General features: G+C 37.6%; 1 protein-coding gene across 1 annotated transcript in view; it reads right to left on the bottom strand.

Moving 5' to 3' along the window:
• LOC310911318 (sodium channel protein type 1 subunit alpha-like) overlaps nt 1-20,809 on the bottom strand; it is a 185,273-nt gene that overhangs the window by 54,052 nt on the left and 110,412 nt on the right. Inside the window, 2 exon segments of the mRNA XM_083864723.1 lie at nt 2,836-2,846; nt 2,848-2,967. Coding sequence (XP_083720849.1) covers nt 2,836-2,846; nt 2,848-2,967 — 131 coding nt within the window.

Here is a 20,809-nt window from a genome sequence, read left to right as displayed (position 1 = left end):
AGTGGGTATTTTGGTATATCTCAGTGACTTATTTAGTTTTGAAGATCATGTTGCCATACAAGCTCTGTAGAGTAAAAATCGTTCAGAGCCTTAGAAAAAATTATTAGAATGCCTTACAGTGCTTGTCATCACAGTCCACTGACAGGTCTAAGGAGCCTGTTTTAACTTAATTAGGAAATTCCTCTAAATATAGAGAATCCATTTTGGAATCCAAGTTGGAGATGCCTGGCTGCAGTTTCAGTCATCTCATGAAAGAATCAGAGAACCACAATGTGCTCTTAGGAAAGCTGAGGTTTTATTGTGTACTTTCAGCTCAGTATTATGGTACCATTCACAAGGGCCACAGGTATGTCCTTGCACATTGCTCCCTCTTTACAAAACCTGGCACGTGTGGGAGCCAAAAGTCACCAAAGTGCTGTTCACACTGAAAGGAGCAGGTGCTCATTAAGGGCTAAAATACTTAGAAATACAGACTGACCATTTCTCTTATGGGAATCTCAAATGTAACTGACACATTCAATATCTGTGCATCTTTTCTGTCTCTCCCACATTCTGAATAATTGATTTACAAGCTCAATATTCCCTTAATTTATTAATTTTTGTTCTAAACAATTCAACTTTTCACATAGGCCAAAAAAATCGCATCTCTGATGACTTCTTCACTGAAATGTACTGCCTTTTTCATTCTCTCCCTGTACAGGCGTGCAGAGGCACCACACAGCCTCAAGCTAATAAATTACAGCAGCAGCTGAAGTCTCTTATCGCCTGTGTGGATTGGTGGAAGATGAAACAACTGGGAAAAAACCAAACACTGCCAACTGGTTTCACAGATACCTTCTGGCAGTCAGGCCACATTGAGGAATACTATAATTTAAGCTTCCAGAGCCTTGCACAGGAGCACTGACACATTTTCTCTAGAGCACCTCCCCAGTTCTTTCTTACAGAAATCTCTAATACACTGCAGCTCCAGCCTCTGCCACCTCCCTTTTTTTGACTGCTCAACACTCTACTTATTCTCACCTTTTCATTCTTTCCTATTAATTGCCAAAGGCTGCCCATCTCACCTCACTCTTGTGCTGCCTCCTCAGTTCCATGTTCTACCTTAAGTCGAGTCAGGCAGGCAAAAGGAAAAAAAAAGCAGACTAGCAGGAGATGAGTCAGCAGAGAGAAACTCATGCTGTTACCAGTTTCTGTATCCAGTATTACAATAGGTACTGACAGTGAGAATAATTGCAGGGAAAGTCTGTGAGCACTGCAAAGAGACACACTCTGTTTCTCTGCAGAGCAGCAACATCTGCTCATGTGTCTGGGCACATGTAATAGAGCATCCTATACAGAGGTTCAGAGAATTTGGAGGACAGACAGATGAAGGTTTTCCAATCAATGTGACAGTTTCATTGTGCTCAACACTTGTCTTTCACACTGAAAGTGAAACACACATTTCTGTTACAAGGGCTAAAATGCCAAACACCAGCCAGAAAATGTGGAGGAAATAGAGTTTATCTATAAAAGTCAAGATTATTAAAAATAATAATCCATTTTACCCCTCATCTTTTTTTTTGTAGGAAGCTAACCTTGTATAAGCAGCTGAGATTTGAACTGTAAAAAGGAACATATTTAATGGTTCTTAGTTAAAGCACTTTTATATTTGCAGTGTTTGTACTATAATGAATAATATTTTTTTAAAAATGGAAAATTACAGAACCTGCTCATCTATTCTTATGTTTTAGATTAAAAAACAATTATATGCCTATATCTAAGACAAAAAATGGCCCTGCAATAGTTAGCTGATCGTAAAAATAAATCAATCTATAAACTGAAAGAAAACCTCTTTTTATAATTGAGTCAAATTACACAATCGGTTCATAGATGGAAGGAAAAATACTGAAATTACATATTGTCTACTGGAATTTCTTTTGTTCTTTCTGTTGTCAAGACCAGTGGATACTCTTTGAAGACAATTAGGAGAAACTTAAAACCAAGACCAAACTCAGTAACCAATATGTCAGTGAAAAGCATTGCACACAACTCAGCCAGATGCAGTGTTGGAAGGTATTGTAAACCAGTGTCGTGTGAATGGATGAGCATTCATTGGAGGCTGCAATCTGACAGTATTTGGCTGTGTTTTCTCACCATCACCACCACTATGTCTGTATGTCTCTGTCAGCTCTCTTACCTACTGTCCCCAAATGCTCCCTAACTCCTCTCCAGCCTGACACCTTCCCTTTCTCTCACACTGCTTTAACTTCCCCAGGAGCTCAGAGTAAAAGGTATTCTGAGCCAGCAAACATCAGCCTTGTTTCTTACTTTTTCCAAAGACCTAGAAAATTCTGCCAGCAGTCTCTGTTAATAAAGCTTCTTCCTTTCACCACTTGTTCAATGTTAAAAGTCTTACTGTCACACTGAGATTTTCACTTGATGACTACATTTTCTCCCAATCCTGAGGTTCTGCAAAAAACCCAAATGCACCAAAGCCTCACCCAGTAGAAACTGCCATCAACCTGTTATGACCATCAGGCAGCAATCCCCCGTGTCAGTCTAAAACTTTACCTTGTGCCCCCCCAATCTGTCCACCATCTGCATGTACAGATGCTTTGCAAACTGCCTGCAGGAATGCTGCCTATGCTTTCTGGCAAAGTATTAAATTTGGCAGAGGCTTATGGTGCAACTGGGCGGGTTTGGGAATGGGTGAATCAGCATGCACCGGCCAGGCTTCCAGGAACACTGCTGCAGCAGACTGGAAGGCTGATCTTGAGAATAGCCCCAGAAGGACCCTGAACCATTATTTATGATGAAATCCTTATATGTTTTCTTAATTTCATTTTAAACAACCACCAAAAAAGGATATGAATGTACCAAAATTTTAATAGCTATTTTTCTAAGAGGGTTGAAGGGTGTTAAAACATACAGGGCAGAGGTGGCACTGAATCGGAAGATTGCCTTCCCTTTATTCAATACTATAAAGGTCTGAAAAAGAGAAAGAAAAGACATTTTATCAGTGTTTATTCACTTCAGATTATCATTTAAAAACTGTTACAAGTAAGCAATCACCAAAATTGTAACTTTTTGAACAGTCAATACACAAAAAGCATGAGTAATTTTTCAAATAAAAATTATTTCCAGTACTTACCTGATGAATCTGATGTATGAGAACACAATTAATTCAATTAATTAATGTTTTTGTTTTACTTCTTCATTAAACAAACTCAGTAAAGTAATATTCCTTTTTATGTGTTTCTTGTAAATAAAGATGCATAAATTATTATCTGAAATTATAATTTTATTTATATTTTCCCCCAGAAAATTCTGCCTGTTTGAAAAAGCACAAGGAGGGTGTGGTGGTGCATTCCTCCTCACTCCTTTCCACCCTACCTGTGGACTTTATTGATATATTAATCTTACTTACTAGAAATCCTTCTGGAAATTGATTTAATAGACTATCCATTTGTTTAATTTTTAGGTTTCAGTGCTAAGGAGTGAGGGAAATAGGAGTAACATATACAACCATATTTAGTTAGATCTCTGAGGACTGGACATCTGAATATACCTTACTGGAGGAGAGCAAGAGATAATCCCAAATAATCCTTCTGCACAATTGTGGTTCCTGGGTGTGAAACTTTCCCAGAAAATGCGTACTTTTAAACTTCAACTTTTAATACCTATGGAGTTAATAAAATTTAGAGAAACTTGCAGGCATGCAAGCCTTACTTCAGAGAATTGTAGAAGGCTCTGTAGGTTAAATGTCTCAAATAAAACCATGAGCCAAAGATAAACAGTATGAGCACAAACCCTGCAAACACTGCTTTGCTTCCACTGCAGGCCATGATGGCTGCACCTGCCCTAACACTACAGCACAGAAAATGTGGCCTGTTGGGTTCTTTGTGTCAGTAAGGTGCTCTTCAACTGCAAGATCAATCAGAAAAGAATGAAAAACAGTGCAAAAGGAAGAAAGGTTCAGTAATTCAGAAAAAATCTGCATCCAGCGGAAGGGATGAAGCAAGAATCATAACCTAAATTCAAATTAAATTAAAAGGAAATGTCTAAAATTGCTTTTTTTTTCTTTTTGTTCTTTCCATTGTCAGAGTTTTATATTTTGCACATAAGCTATGAGAAAGCCTCCCTGATTTTTGTTAAGTTGCTGATGAAATGAGCTGTAAACTAGAATTCCAGTGGAAGTGTGGGAAAGGGTATGTTGGGTTCATCTGGTGTCCATGCCATCAAGTATTGTTTCAAGACTGTAGGCAGGGAACTACATGACTATTTCCAGAAAGGCTGGTAAACAGGGAAAATATGCCAAGGAGGTTCAAGAAGGACAATGTTTCAGTCTGCTGAGATTTGGAAAGTTTAGAACGTATGGACCATGAAGTACAGATATGGATGTCCAGAAGCACACAGCAAGTGGAGAGAGATGTGGAGATGGGGTTTACTGAAGGCAGAGAAACAAGGATTAAACTGTGAGGAAAAACTGCTCCAGTCCCAGCGGCTTCTTCCTGAGCTTCCCTCCATCACAGCTCTACACAGAGCACCTTCTCCTACAAACCAAACCCCTCAGGAGTAAGGGACACTACCAGGCAGAGTTCACACTGTCTTGAGTACAAATTCAAGATGTGTAGGAATGTATAAGATATGTATATGACTTCCCGCTTCTGCACAGAAATGGAGAAACTACATGTGAATCTGAGGACATCCTGAGCTGATGTTTCCAAATTACACATCCAGTTCAGGTGTACAGGTAACAGCCTGCAGATGACCTGACCTTACATGAAGCTTTAATTTCAACTACTGAAGCAACCAACCAGACAAATGACTTTTTGGCACAATATTTAAAAGCTTCACACCCCAAGGGGAAGGTGAATTCCTCTGCCAGGTCTGTCCCCAGCCCCCAGGACTCACATCTCAGACGCCTCCAACTCATGCTCTTTTTTGTAGTTATGAGGTAGTTGACAAAATGCATTTAAAATCACACTTCCTACTAACTCTGTATCTAAGACTACTGTACCTTCATTTAGTCAACCTACATTTTTTAAAAAATCTTTGAACACAAGCATATTAAACATCTATTTTCATACGCCTTATGGAAAATAACAGCATGCTGGCACAGTTCCAGTTTCAGTTGGAAGCTGCTGCTATTTTAGCTGTTCTACTTTCTGCTGCCCTGCATAAGCAGAACCAAAAAGACATAAATTCCCTACCTCAGTTTTAATTTTTCACTCAAAGCATCTTTGTGACTTGAGCTTTCAGAATGACTTTGTTGGTCCTCTAACTTCTATCCTTAAACATGAATTAAAACTGTACCTTATTCCTGAAGGAGAATTTTCATTTAAAAATGTAAGAGCTGATATGCAAGCCCTATGTAAGCTCTCTGCTATTCCTGCTATATCTCACTCCACTCTCAACCCAGATGCAAGCCAATGTGTAGGCAAGTGTGGATGAACATGAAGTGTTGTACCCAAAGCTGTCAGGACAAAGTAGACATACACTAAGAAAGACCAGATAAATTCTAAACAGATTGTAAGATTAATGCTTGTATATGAAGGATTATGTATAAATTTCAGGCTTTATGTTTTATTAATCTTTATAAAGGCACAAAACTGACTCACAGTCAAAACATTTGAGTGTGAATATAAATTCAGAGTTCCCTGAAAGGAAGTCCCTGGTTTGCTGCTTTTTGCATCTGTAACCTAAAACCCAATCCATCTTCTGCCATATTTGAAATAAAGCCAGAAACTGAATTCTTAGCAGGGCAAAGGAAGAGGAGGAGTGTTTTGAGAAGATGTAGCTAAGAGAGAAGAGTCAACACTGAATAAAGATCAGGTCTCTGAGAACCTCTTGGGATAAAGAGTTCTCAAAACCTTAATTCTCTGCTCCTTCCTCCTAGTTAGCTTTAAATGTAGTTTCTGGAAGGCCAGATTTAGTGCACTGTGTGCTACCCCATTGCATTTCCACCTTCTGAAAGACAGGAACAGATACGACACTGAGCTGGGTCCTCAGCTTCTCTGATAAAGCTCCTGCAGCAGCTAGAACAGGAGATTCATGGCATATGAGAAGTTTCCATTTCTTGGGTTTGTGGTTATCTTTTGAAACAATATTTTCTAGCAAGTCCTTAACTTTTTTGCTTTGCTTGAACTTTTCACTTAAAAATTATTGCAAAACTACGAAAATATCCAAAATTGCTAGTGAATTCACCTTTGCTGGTGTAATAAATTGAAGCAATTTTACAGAATCTTTTTGGGGTTTTTGCAACCCAAGACACAGCTGGGAAACCCAGGAGCTAGTGATTTGATCAGATTAGGACTGATATAATTGAATGCCAGGAGAAAAGGAGGCATCTTTGCTGACAGACATCATTCAAATCCTTCTGGCAAGAGGCAGGGCATGGAGTGGCAATAAACTGTTACAGCTTTATCATAGCAGGAGAAAGGTGAAGTTTTTACCCACTTAGTTCCACCTATTCTCTCCCTCCTCTTTAATGTAGCAGCCTCAGTTCAGAGGAAAAGAGCCAGCCCTTAAAGTATGAAACCAAGTGGACCAGATTTTGATTCATGCCTGCAGGTCAGAACCTTAGGGGATTCCAGCTGATCTTTTCTCTGTAGACAATGAAGTGAACATCGTTGATCCTTTGTGATGGCAGCTTGAGCATGAGAAGGCAGGCAGTATTATACTGGGAACACACAGATTTGCACTTACACAGAAGCAGAACACAAAACATGAGTGAACTTCCAATTCACTTGTAATCAATTTTGAGCATTTAAAAAAGAAAAAAAGAGCATTTCAACCCTTTAGGATGCTAAATTTCACCGTTCTAAAGACCAGCATTATTGGCCACCACAGTCAGCAGCATTTCAGTATAATGAAACCATAAGTATAGCAGAACATTATTCTATTATTTTACAATAAAATAATTATGTTTCAAGGGCACAGTTGCCAGCCTTCAGGCTATCTGCAATACAGTGTAAATCAAAAATACTATCAAGTTTGTAAACCACCTATAGCTGTCCTACTGTCAAACAGCAGTTGTCAATATTTTCCTTTTCCTTTCAGATTCCAATTATTATTGAGTACGGATATGTCCTTTTTGGTGGTATGTTTTGCACAGAAGCACACTTACAAAACCATAATGCTATCATACCTACGTGGTTTTGCTTCTCTTAAAAGATGCTTTGTTTTAACTTTTCATCTCAGGTCTACCTCATGCACAAGTTAGGGCTCCCAAACCAGCTCAAAAGGTGTATTTATTTCTATATTATTCTCTATTAAACTGTATCAAATCATGGCATGCACAAATTTTTGCTTAGAAAAAGCAGTCCCAAGGATGGAACATAAAACACTCTTGATGACATTTAAACATTCACTGCATGAAAAAAGAGTGAGCTTGATCAATCTTGCTCCAAAGAAGGGGGTGGGAGGGGTGGGGGGGGGTGGGGGGGGGTGGGAGGGGAAGGGAACCAAGCAAGAGAGATGCAATATTTGGCAAATGATGGATGTCTTAATTTGTGACCCAAGCTTGTAATAATAATAATAGAAAAAATCCTAAAATTCCTATACAGCTTTTTCAAATAAATGCAGTGACCAGTGCAATCATTATATAAATAAATGCAGTGAACAGCAATCATTTCTATTCCCTATTTGGAAGTCTGGAAGCCAAACTTTCTAGAAGTTTATGTCAACAAACCAGCTATAGTTTGTGCAGAGATCTTAATAGAGCTCTGAAGAAAGAGTGGCATCTAGTAATCCTGCACATTTGCCCTAACCCTTCCTTGCAAGTAAATTTTTTCTTTCATTCTGGTGTTTTTCATTAGATCCATGACATTTCAGATAGATGCTTCACCAGGGAGAAACATAACATCTCTAATGATCGTGCAGCAGTTGTCACACTGTCACATTGGAGAGGGTGTGCTGATGGATTTCTTGGCTTTACAAGGTGGAATTCAGACAAGGGTAAAGAAGAAGCTGAAATGTTAAACATTACAGAGATAAATACAATGAGCATTCCTATGTGTCATCCTAGAGATGTTCACTTCTGCTTCAAGCTTTGTTCAAATTATTTCTCCGAGACTCTCAGAAGCATCAGCAGCTGCCAATATTTTCAAAGTACAAGTGAAACAAGACATAAGTATTTTTCTAATTTGCATACAGCTAGATAATAAAATTTAGAAACTAGATATTTTGAACTAAAATTACAGGTGAAAAATTGAAATGGGTGTTGATTTTCTGTTAGAAACATCTATTTTCCTCTTACTGAAGGAAGAAAAAACAGAGAGAATTGAAGCATTTGAGAAATTTTTGCCTTGTCTTAGACTGACAGGGCTGTTTCTATTTCTGTCCTGTAGGAGATTAAAGCACGTGCACAGAGAGAATATGCAGATTTCAGCAGAAAGAAGAGAATCCCAGAGGGTATGTGTTTGGACCATACATATTTAGAGTGCAAATAAAAAGATTCTTCCTTTCAAGTAGTACAGAAACTTGACTGAATATGTTCAGCTGGTTTCTCTCCATTTCTTGCAACTCTATCACCAGACCTGGCTGATTTAGTAAGTTTTCAGCAGCATTTGTGAAGGGACTGAAAGGCTCTTCCATTTCCAAAGGCTTGGAGAGTCATATCTGTCATAGGTCATACCTGTCATATATCTGTTTTCACTGCCAGACACATAAGACAGATTGATTTGGCTATAAAGGTCCAGGATGAGCTGTGAACAGGTAGGGATTAAATTATATGGAATATTGTATCCTAAACAGACACAATTAGTACAGATCTCTACAAGGCCTGCTTTCACAGAAACGTGTCTTTTATCTTTGTAAAAGTAGAACTGTGATTTAAAGATAAATCTTCATATGCTGTGAATGGCAGATAAAGGCTCTTTCAGAGGCACCAGATAATAGAGATAAAAATATTGCTCTTTCACACAGTATTTTCTCTCTTGTCAAAATAGGACTCATAAATCACATGAAATTTAACAAGCTGAGACACTTAGAACACAGTAGTTTGTGAAACTCAAAATAACTCCTATCTTAATATTGACAGTTTTTACAATCACAGAGCCCAGTAATTAAGGTATCACCCAACCTAGCTACAGAAACAAGGCATGAACTTTTTCTGCTGCTTGTAGGCTATTCAACAGCATCATTCTGAAAGGATTCCAGGCCTGTCCAAGGTCAGTTTCACTAAAACTTTAAAATCAGTTTTACACTCTTTTTGTTACATTTACTGCTTATCTGTTTGTTTCCATATTGATTACACAAATTTCCTAAGCATTTGCTGTCAAAGCGAATTTCTGTGAACAAAATGCTCTATGCAGCAGTTCATGCTGACAGTTTTAAATGTGAAGAACCTTAGAGAATTTTGGTGCAGTCAGTATGAATGTATGTTCATTTTTAAGAAGTTCAGAAAGTATGTATGTGTTACATATCCACATGTTTATATATGTATTACATATTGCTTATAACCAAAGACCACATATGATGCCTCAGCTTTCATATAAATGTTCCTTAGATATAAAGTCAGTTATATCAAAGGAATAAATTTTGAGGTAAATGAAAAGGACGAAAAGCTAGTAACCATTAAGGCAACTGGGCTCTGGCTGCAAACTAACTTACTGAAGTAACAAGCTCTATAATCCACTCCAAGACAATGAAACAAACATGATAACGCACTCCAAACATTGGCATATGAACAAGACTGATATTAGACTCACTTTTTTATTGATGTAATATGGGTCCATGTCTTCCAAGGGCTCGGACACCATTCCTGGAGGTATGTCACCATATATAAAGGGGAGTGTTTTTCCTGCCTCCAAGTCACTGTTTGGTTTTGGCCCATTTTCATCATCGTCTTTACGGTCTGGTTTAGGATTCTTTGCTTTTTCTGCAGCAATGCGTTGTTCAATAGCTGCAAGAGACTCTCTAGTGAAGTATTGGAAGCTGTCTGGTCCTGGTGGTACAAGCACTGACTGCTCCATCTTTTCATCCTGCACATTTTAATTACCATTTATTCTTCTGCATAGGAAAATACTAAAAGAAAGCAGAAAAAAAATTGCAAATAAACATGTTGAAATCACCAAGTAAGAAAGATGTAGCAGTTATTTTCAAGTGCAATTGTTTTTACTATATTTAATTGTTAAAATACACAGTTTGAAAATTATGTAAAGAAAGTCAAAGCTGGAAGTTTAGTCAGTGACTTGGCATTTCTAAGAAGCACTTGTGTTGTTCTCACACTAGTTATTGAAACTGTAAAAATTTCTCTGCTTCAGGACTACTCCAAATAAGAAAAAGTATGATAGTTAAGACATTCTTTCCTCACAACTCTAGTTATATTATGATCACACTCTTCTGGAACCAATCAGGATTACATTGATAACTATAAATAGAACAGTTCAACAGAGCTAACACAGAAAATTTCACTGAGATCAGCAAAAGTATCAGAAAACATGCCCTGTGTTATCAGAATTTCCATTTTGAAAAAATCAAGTCTGTATATTATGAAGTATTAATGATTCCAAGTAAATTTTTGTATGGGAAATTATTTTAAATAATAAGAAGAGCAATTGCCTAGTATTATTTCAGTTTAGCTGTTACTGTGTGTCTGGTTCTTTGTAAAATAGCTGAAACTGGAAAATTCTGTAAGTATTCTAGTATACATATTTATTTATATATTGCAATTGTAAAAATAAACCTGTTGGGAAGAAAAAAGAAGAAGAAGAAAAAAAATAAGTCCTCTTAAGACTACAGATTTGGTATCTTCCATGCTGTTGAATAAATTTCTGATGACACCAGACATACAGATTAAATGTATATTTGGTCTCACAATGGTGCATATATCCCTCAAGCCTGAATGTAAAGAGATGAATGCAGTCTCCACCCATTGCAGAGATCCTTATGAAATGATTAGTCAGCCTTTCAAGAGACTCGAGGGTCAAGACAGGTCAGCAGTCACTGAAATGAGCTAGAGGTGTGGAATGAAAGAGAAGCAGGAATACAAGAGATGGTTGGGGGAAAACACATGAAAACGAATTAGAAAGTGACAAAAAGCCCCAGGAATTGTAGAAAGATGCTGGAAATTAGGAAGGAAATAGAGAAAAGAGTGGCTCAAGAGGAGATTGCAAATGACTGAAGAATTAGGGGAGAAAATGAAGAATGAAAAAAAGATAAAAAATAGGGACTCTGGAGGATTAGCAATATAAAAATGACATGAAAACAAAGAAAAATAAAACATAGGTGGAAGAACATATTACTGGGAAAGGAGCAGAAGGGTAAGCAAATACAGATAGCTTAACTTTCTACTACGGAAAGGTCAATATGGAGAATAAAAAAATAAAATGACAAATAAAGGGTGAAGAAAGAAAAAAACCCCTGGGAAATAAAGAAGAAGGTCACCAAATTATATTAAGTAATAAACCCTAAATTCTCTTGATCAAGGGTGAGCACAACATCTTAAACACATATATGTAGTGAGTACTAGAATATAGTGTATAAAACAAGAAAGGGGGGTGAAAGTGCTTATGGTCTCCAAAACTCAAATGTCTTGATTTATAAAAAAAGTTAAACCTCCCTCTATTTCACACACGTGTAACACCATCACCCACAATTGGAGGAATGACTCTCAAACAATCAAGGTGAAAGTTTCTCACTGTAAAAAAAATAAAGCGAGCTGATCTCACACCTAACACAAAGTATTAACCCATGTACACACTCATGCCAAAACCAGCTCTGTATAGCTTCCTGTCTTTCCAAGAGGAAAGGAATAATACTGTTCTGTCTCCATTAGTGGGAGGATATAAGAAAACGTACCTCAGCCAAAACAGATTTAAAATCTTGCCTTTCTCCACATAGACAACATCCTCTAGACAGTCCTCAGGTCCCTATGTCATGATTCTGTTTACTTCTGTGAATTGCCACTTCAGTCACTTAACTATTTTTAAACTAGTTTTAAACTCACTATTTGTGCACTCTGACATTGTCTCTTAATGTTCAATGACACCTTGTGGGTACTGGGAAAGAAGGAGAAAAAACTATCAGCCACATCACTGAATTTTCTGATCTCAAACTGATCCCCATGAATGGCACTACAATTTGGAAGACAGAACTTGTACTAAGCTGTTATCCAAATGTAATGAGGTACACAGCTGTAGGTGGATACTACCTGCTCCATGGGCTTCAGGTACATACAGAGACTCCAGAGAGACAATCAAGCCCTCTTCTCTGCTCAATTTATTTGGCAAAAGAAGGGACCAAGACCTCTCCTCTCTACAAACGAGTCTACATAGACATGTCTGCCTTTCCCTCTCCTCCTCCTCCTCCTCATGAGACCCAGGAGGGTCCTTTCCCCTTTGCCATTTGAAACCTTCCTTCATTGTCCAAACCCACCACTGCAAACAGCCCTTGGTGTTCCCTGCCACAGTGGCCAGTGAGGGCACACCAAGGCAAACGAGTCCTGGTGCAATGGGAGGGAGGCCCTGGAGAGCAGCAAGGCTGATCTCATGTGCTGGAATGAAGTGGACAGCCAGTGACAGTCAGCAAAGATGAGATCTGAAACCATAGGGTGCTGTGTCAGGATCACCTTTTAGCTCAGTGAATTTCCCCACCTGGCATGCAGGACAAGGATTACCTCAGGATTTGCCTGCAGGTGCACAGAAATAAAATGCTTCTCAGCCATTAGTTACGTCACAAGAACATTGGATTCAGCTACTGTGTTTATATACCAAGTTTAAAACCAGCAAATGCTGTGGGCTTTTCTAATAATATATGTATTTTTTATAGAAAGGAACTCCACATTCTATAATTAATGCTAGAAAGTTCTCTGGTCTGTCAAATGTACATGGAGCTAGCTAGCAACACCTTTACATGTAACTAAATCTAAGTAGGCTGTACTTAACAAAATCTTTCAGGAGGCTTTATGAAGATTACCTACTTTTTATCCTCTACTTAACAGATTAGAGGATGATATTTCAGATATATTTTCCCCTTCTTCATACATTCCAATGATTATAAGTCTTCAGAATTGCAAATAGAAATATTCTATAAATTTAAAAGTCAATACTAAATACATACAGAATTTACTACAGTCTTAATCCCAAAACACTTTTATCTCTCATATGGCATTACTTAACTAATAGATTTGTATTTCCTTTACTATAGTCAATGGATTTATTCTCACTTATCTGTGATGGAGATAAATAAAAATTGATACCAGACCAATTATTCTACTGATAGCCTTCTGATTTCAACCAAGTGACTTATTAAATATTAATTGAATAACTAAAGGTTGCTTACATGATCCAAATGGGCTTTTTTTTTTCCTGCTTTAGCATAGCATCAGTAATTTAACATAGAAAAGAATATAAGAATATCCAAAATATTAATTTCTTACTAAGTTCTTTCCTACTCTCCTATATGGAATGAGACTTTTCTTTCTACATTTCCATGTCTGAGTGACTGACCTTCTTATGAGCAGTGCAAAACATTTCAAATTTTGGAAAATAAGGTACTCAGAACTTTTGAGAATAGAATTATTGTTTCTTCTGATATTTCCCAGGCAAAATATATTCACATATACTTTGTGGTATACATTGCTGTAAGCCAGATAACTGCAGAGCACACTCAGCGTGCAGGGATCAGACCATCTGCAGACCACAAGCAGAGCAAGTCAGAAGTTGTTCAGCTGCATGTGTGTAAGTGCACAAAGCACAGCTGATCTGCCCACATGTCTAAGTCTGAGGCAGCCAGAACTGCTCTGGATTAGCTATGCACACAGGGATATACATTTACATGCAATCACTGCCCTCCTGGATGTGAGCTACTGTATACATAGTGTAATTTTAGATCTATGCATTATTTGAGAATAACTAACTATCAAACACCCATAGAGCACCTGTGTATTTTTATAGTCTTCAATTTTTCATCTGAATAATTTTTCTAGGCAAAGTAAAGGGACATATTGGAAACAGATGAAGATATGATGCCTTGTCAAACAATGATTTCAAATCAGTTACACACTGCTCCTTGAAAAAGTCAATTAGACAATACATAACTCTCTGAAATAGAAACCATCTTGAACAAGATTATTTCCTGATCTGATATAATCTAGTACTGGCAACTTGTATATCCTTCATACCTTCTTAACAAGAGTTTCTGGAGAGTTTGGTCAGGAGGACCTTAGCATGCATGTAGGACTACAGTGCTGCAAATACTTAAATTTGAACAAGTTAATTTCTTTATATTATTTATACATTTAAATCTGAAAACGAAGCATGCTTTGATGTTTGACCTTCTGGTATAACAGCCATAAGTTAAAATTTAATTGCTGCAAAATAAAAATAAATTAATGAATCTACATGTGAGTTCACAGAGCCCAGATGTCTGTTACAACAATTTGCATCATTAATTGTCACAGTTTCTCATTACTTTTGATTTATCAATGAGTCACTATTATTCTTGTCTTCAGCACACAGATTAATTCACCTTCCTCAAGTTGTGGATCTCTGGGAGGAGAGGAAGAACATTGTGGGAAGCCACTACAGTTTTGTATGTGTGGCTTCAGAACCAAGCCTGTGTCTGTCCTGTCTGTCCCAATTACAGGGTTACTGCAGGTACCAAAGGTAGGTAGGATATCCAAAGCAACAAGCTTGGCAGAAGGGCAGGAATCAGACTGGAATATTGGAATTATACAACTTTTTATGACTCCCTGTGGCTCAAAATTAAATTTAATTCTCATGGACAGCTTTATAAGGGAAACATCCATATTACCAGTCTGATAATAGGATTCTCCCATATCTTTTTTTATCATCTTCTTGATGTTCCCTCTCAGCCTGGATAATGCAGATTTGGCACAAGGGCTTGCTTGCATTACATTACTTAGACTTGGATAACTGCATTTATTTAATGCATATTAATTTTAAATAAAGGGTAGGTACAGTAATACTGCAGACATCAGAATAGGGTACACAGATATGCACTGAGCTATAAATAAATTATCTGAAATATTGGAAGCAATCAAACAGTATATACCAGTTTAAGGGAAAGTTTATGCTTTGCAGCTGGATATTTCCATTACTTAACCTGATGCACAGAAAGAGTCACTGAAGGGGAGTGATGGGGGAGAGGATGACTATTTAATTTGCCACAGAGTTGCAAACAGCCATGAGGCAGCTGTGTGATTCAGGAAGGTGGTTCAGTGCTCAGTCTGGGCTGCCCAACAGCCAGAAAGCAAAACAGACAGGGATAGGAAATGCAGCTCGTGTTTCTGATAGCCACAGTCATACAATTGCTTAGCTTACATCTCATAAGTATTTATGTTAAATTCCCTCATCAGCTCCAGGGACTTCCCACACTTCCCATCAGTCAGCAAAACTCTTGCATGACCACAGTCAACAGACCATCTGATTTCTCTTTCCAGTGCCCCACCATCACTGTGCAGGAATGAAATACAGATTAATGGGATAGAAAGTAAGCGTGTAAGAAAACACGAACTTGGCACCTTAAAGGTAAGCTTTCATTTTGGGAAGGCAATCATGGCTTCTGATCCCTGCTCCTAGAGCTATTTCTCTATTATGCCTAGTAAATTTACTTGAGAAAAGTCAGTTGAAAATCAATAGGGGTATATTAGCTGAGAAGAAAAAATATAGCACTAACTATGGGAAAAGAGAGTTTAGTTCTAGTGTTCACTCACAACTAATTTCTTTAACTCAGACAGAAAATACAAGCCTAGGTTTTGGAAAATAAAGCAAAGCAAAATAAGCAAAATAAGCCAGCCTTCCTCAACAAGATAACTAGCCTGCAAAACCTCCATGCTGCTAAGATCAAAATGCTCCCTGTGAGCTGTTTGCTGCAACCTTTTCTCCCACTAACACGTAGATTTTCAGGCTTGTGCCTTGTGTCTTATTTAGAGGAAATTAGAAAATTATATTATGTAGACACAATACATTACCCATCTCTATTACTTATATATATGCATGCATTCTTGAAATTGCTATTCTCAATATGTTTTTAAATTCAACTGATATATCTTTAAACCAAAATATAGGTACTAGGCTTTGCTTTAGATTAAAAAGAAGTAGCTTGCTTCAGCTTACTGCTTTGCAAGTCTAATTCCAAGTCTAATTAACTGCAAATAAGTATTTTCTATTTTAGAAAGCTGGAAAAAACAAAATTAGTTATGCAGTTTCATAGAAAGAAAGAAAAAAATATTTTAATGGGATAAGTCACAATGCAGCTGCATTAGTACTCCGTCTGAGCAAATGCATTTAATAGCTTAGAACTACTGGATTGTTACCAAGCTGAATGGATTCTCTGCTTACTCTGTTCCTGCACCATATTTTGTGCAGCAAATGACTGCAGTATAGAGAAGCAATCTTTCTGCTTTCTTTCATTTGATCAGAGCACTGACCCCTTTTACTGGAAATCTACATTACTAACTCAAGTTTAATTTTCTTAAACATCTGTTTCTTAAACATCTGTTTATATTCCCCTTAGCAAACATTAGCATACCTCTGCACCTTTCTTCAGTTAAAAAACCAAACAAAGCCATGTAGGCTATGCAGTGTACATTACATAATGCTACTGATTCATTTTACGTTATGGTAAAATCGAATTTAAGACAAGATTTCAGTTCTGGTCTTGGCACATTACCACACTTGGGAAAGAAATGGAAGTTGATGGGAAACAGATTGCTCCATACCCTGGAATGATTGAAAATTTGCAGGGCTAACAAATCCAAAGCCATTGCCTACTCAAATTATTGGGTTTCTTGACCCCATTAACAGCATTCTGGTACTTGCTATCTCATATGGTCAGTGGAAAAGCCAGAAGCCTGAAAGAGATAATGAAAAAATTATTTACTTTCTAAAAAAATTAGCAATCACAGATTTCATTCTTGAGGTTTTCCTGGGTCAAGGAAGCAGATGCAGGAACAAAAGGAACGCGTTTAACACACAAGAAAACAGGGGGGAAAATCAATCACAATTAAGGAAATCAAAAGAGTTTCTGTTTTTCACACACAATGCTCGGGCCACCGTGAAGTAATAAACGCCCCCCAAACTGTAGTAACTTGTACTTTTTTTACTGCAAAGAAGTTCAGACACCATATGAAAGCAACTTTTGAAACTTTATCCCCTTGTTTTTACACACTGCACTCAAGGCATGCAGCAGGACATGGCTGTGCACAGCGCAGAGAGGAGGCAGTGGCAGCCCCACCACCCCGTGTCAGGAGCTGGGTATCATCTGCTGAGTTACTGCAGTGCAGCACCCAAAGGGAGGGATCCATCTCACAGATTGCCTGTGAAAGAAGAGAGTGCTCAAGGGATGGGAGATGCTTAAACCACAAACTAACTCTGCAGCCTAGGAAACACTACTGCCACTGCATGACTTTGGGATGGTTCTGTGGCCTCAATCCCCTTCTGCAGCCCTCAGCCTGTCTTGGGTTTTATGAGATGCAACAAATTCATGGGCTACACACGAATTAGATGTTTTCCAAATTAATTGATACAATATGTGGTAATGTCATGCAGCAGGTAACACAAGTCTGTAAACACATGACATTCGAATTTCTGTTTATGTGGGCAAGGCTCTGCACCTTGGTCATTGGCATCTTCTGATCCTGCTAAGGCAACTCCTCTGCAGTTCTCACCTCATGTCACTCTGCATATTGTGATTCTGAACAACTTCTACATTGATATATACTTATAAAGAGCATAAATGATAACAAATTTTGAAGCAAAACATCCAGTCATTCAAATTCTGAGCCTATTCGGTAGTTTTCTGAAGATCAGATAATCTGCTAAAAGCAGGCAACATTTACTTTATCAAATACAGTATTAAGCTATGTGGTTAAACATGGAATTGTAGTGCACATTTAGTGATTCTTTTGCAAAGAAGCTATTCTCAAAAATAGGCACAGAAATATAAAAAAGGAAAGAGGTTTGAGATCTGTAGTTTTAATAAATGTCACTCAGTGCACATCAAATGTACATGAACTACACTAATGAAGTTAATGAAGCAATAAAGTATTTAATGCAGTTTTCCGTCTTGTATTCTACCTTGAATTCAAACCAATAGATTACAAGGTCTGTATAATGTGAATCTGTTCATGTGGCTCCACCTATAAGATGAGAACTCTAATAGGAGAATCAATGTGGTAAACTGAAGACCACAGAAAATAATTTCAGCAAATAGTATCTCTTTCAGTCTCAACTTTTCTGATTGAAAAATACCATATTTCACATTTTGTAGGATTTGTGGTTTGTGATTTAAGTACTTTCAGCGATTCTCATTTAAAAGCACACTTTTGTAGATTCATTAATTGAAAATATTCTTGCATTTGTCATTTTTAATGTTGTATTAGAGATTAAAGTATTTTGGAATGTTTTTTCTCATTAATAATTATTAGTTTATAATAGTGAGTTGTAGTGTCTTCTGGTACTTTGGCATTGGGTGTCCAGGGCAATATCTTAACTAGTTTAGAGATAAATTATAAATTAGTAATAGTTGTCCTATAACTCTTTACTCTACTAATAACAGACCAATGTGAAACTTAGTTCTAGCCCTACTAGATGAGAGAAAGCTTCAGCCACTCAACCTCCCAGAGTCAGGTATTGATTTACAATACACCCAGCTGAGAAAAATGAGGAGAGGCATTCCTCAGCATGTCATGTTTCTTGTCTGATCAATGCATCTGAAGACAGGGCACTGTTTCCCGCTACACTGAGAGCTAAGAAATGTTTCTGCAGGTATTGTAGGTACAATCCAGAAGCATTTGTATAAATAAGCTTGCAGAGAGAAACCAAAGTAAGAAACTTCCTTTTTAAAAACCCATTTCTCAATGCACTTGAGCACAACAATGGAAGAGCATTACATAAAGATTAGGAATACCCAGTTTTGAAAAACTAGTCCTTAGTATGTCAACAGTGAACACTGTCAGAGAAGAGATCAATGCAATTTGTAGGGTCACGGCTCTAAGGAATTGAAGGACATTTAAGTCTGAGGGAAACATGCACAGTTAAGAAGCCTAAAAATATTCATGTTTCATTCATTGTGAGTCAAGGACAAATTGGGGACTTAATATCATAGGTGGAAATGACATCAAACAGATTTTAATTTGACTTTGAGTAAAAAGTCTATGAACAATATAAATATAAAATAATTTTCAGTACTTAGCAATTTTGAGAAGGAGTTGGTTTGTTACACCCATTTATGTAGTCTTCCATATTTACTACTCTTAAAATTCCTTGTCTTCTCTATATTTAAAATTTCATCAGGAGGTATGAAAATGTCATTAAATTTTTTGTTTTCCCTTCCTCTCTTACTTTTCTTGCTTAGACTTTTTTTCCTCCATGAAATCTTTTTGTCTTTCTGGCAAGCCCATGAGGGACATGACGGTCCTTCAGTGGATCCTAGAGAGTGAGATGCAAGCTCCCTCCCTCCATATCTGTTTGAGCTTTCCCAGGCAACCAGGCTTGCTGGAAGCTGAGTGCTTTGGGATTGTTTTGGGCTTGATGGCATCAAGGCTGGGTTTGCAGGTAATGTGGTTGTGAAATTAGGCTTGCTGTGGCTCAGTGATGAGGGAATTCTTGGGTGAATTACATGTTAACCACAGAAGCTTGAAGCAAGCCAGCAAGTGGGAAGCTGTGCATGGATCTAAAATATCCCAAATCCCACTAAGATCAAGATAAAAATTGTTAACACTGTAAAAGACAGTTTAAGCCAGGTAAGAATGCAAAGCAAAAGGCATTTGTTCAGTGAGAACACTGTGATGTGATGTATAACATATGGTCAAAGCACAAGACTGATTAGGCACCTTTAAAAGACTATCCCCTTAGTTTTTGTGTCCCTTAAGAAGAAAGGACCTTAGTGAAAAAGTGCAATATATTACATTATCTAATCTTAACTTTTTTTTTTTTTTAAAGATGAGCACATATATTTATCAGCAGCAATAAGAAATGTTAAGATTCTGTTTTACTACTTATTTTTCTTGGGCTACATCTGTCCTATATTTGACAGAGTGCAGTGAAAACTTTATTCTGTCACAAGCTGCTGTTGAGGCAACATGGACCTGTCTGTAACTGCCTTTTACAGGCAGTTCTTCTAGACTTGGGAGACAGTCTGCTTTCAAATCTCCAAACCTGCAAAGTCCATCTTGAATTACTTTTGGTTTTGTGCCCTGAACAGCAGATAGCCATGTTCACACTGCAGGTAAATGGGTGTAATTACACTGCTGTGAAGTTTACTTTTTCAGAATAGCATCAAAGCTGTCCAAACCACATGAACCCTGCTGAAAGCAGGAAGAATGGATGGTTGTAGCTATTTTAGTCTCCAAACTCCTTTCAGAATCATCCTATTTATCTTATATGAAGTCCAATTGACCCGAGTCTTAATTTCAGACTTCCCTCTTCTGCCATTGCTGGTGTAAATTTCCTCAATTTTTAGATGTAGTGATTCATACCAGACTATGAGTGCTTAACACAGCAGCTCAGCACATGAAAGGCAACCAAGCCTAAGGGCTGTTGAGAGGTTAGTGGAGCCTGTGCTACTAGCAGTCATAATGAATCAGACTCTTACATGTGTCAAATATTCTAGTCTAAGTTTTGGAGCCAAACTATAAATCATACTGTACTCTCCCTGCCATACATAACTTAAGTTGGCTTTCCGTCACTCTTACAAAGAAACAAGAAAGTTTCTTTGCCCTTACCAAAAACCCCTTATTCAGAATGATTTTCTACCTAGTTGCATTGGCTCCATCATCCTGCTGTATAAATTCCCAGAAAGCAAATGACTGCCTCTCAGAGGCCCTTTGCAGCCTTTCTTCATTATCTCAAATTTAATT

The sequence above is a fragment of the Zosterops lateralis genome (assembly GCF_965231275.1).
Source record: "Zosterops lateralis genome assembly, chromosome: 7".
Lineage (NCBI taxonomy): Eukaryota > Metazoa > Chordata > Aves > Passeriformes > Zosteropidae > Zosterops > Zosterops lateralis.
The sequence above is the reverse complement of the archived record's forward strand: the minus strand, read 5'-3'. Positions and strand labels throughout refer to the sequence as shown.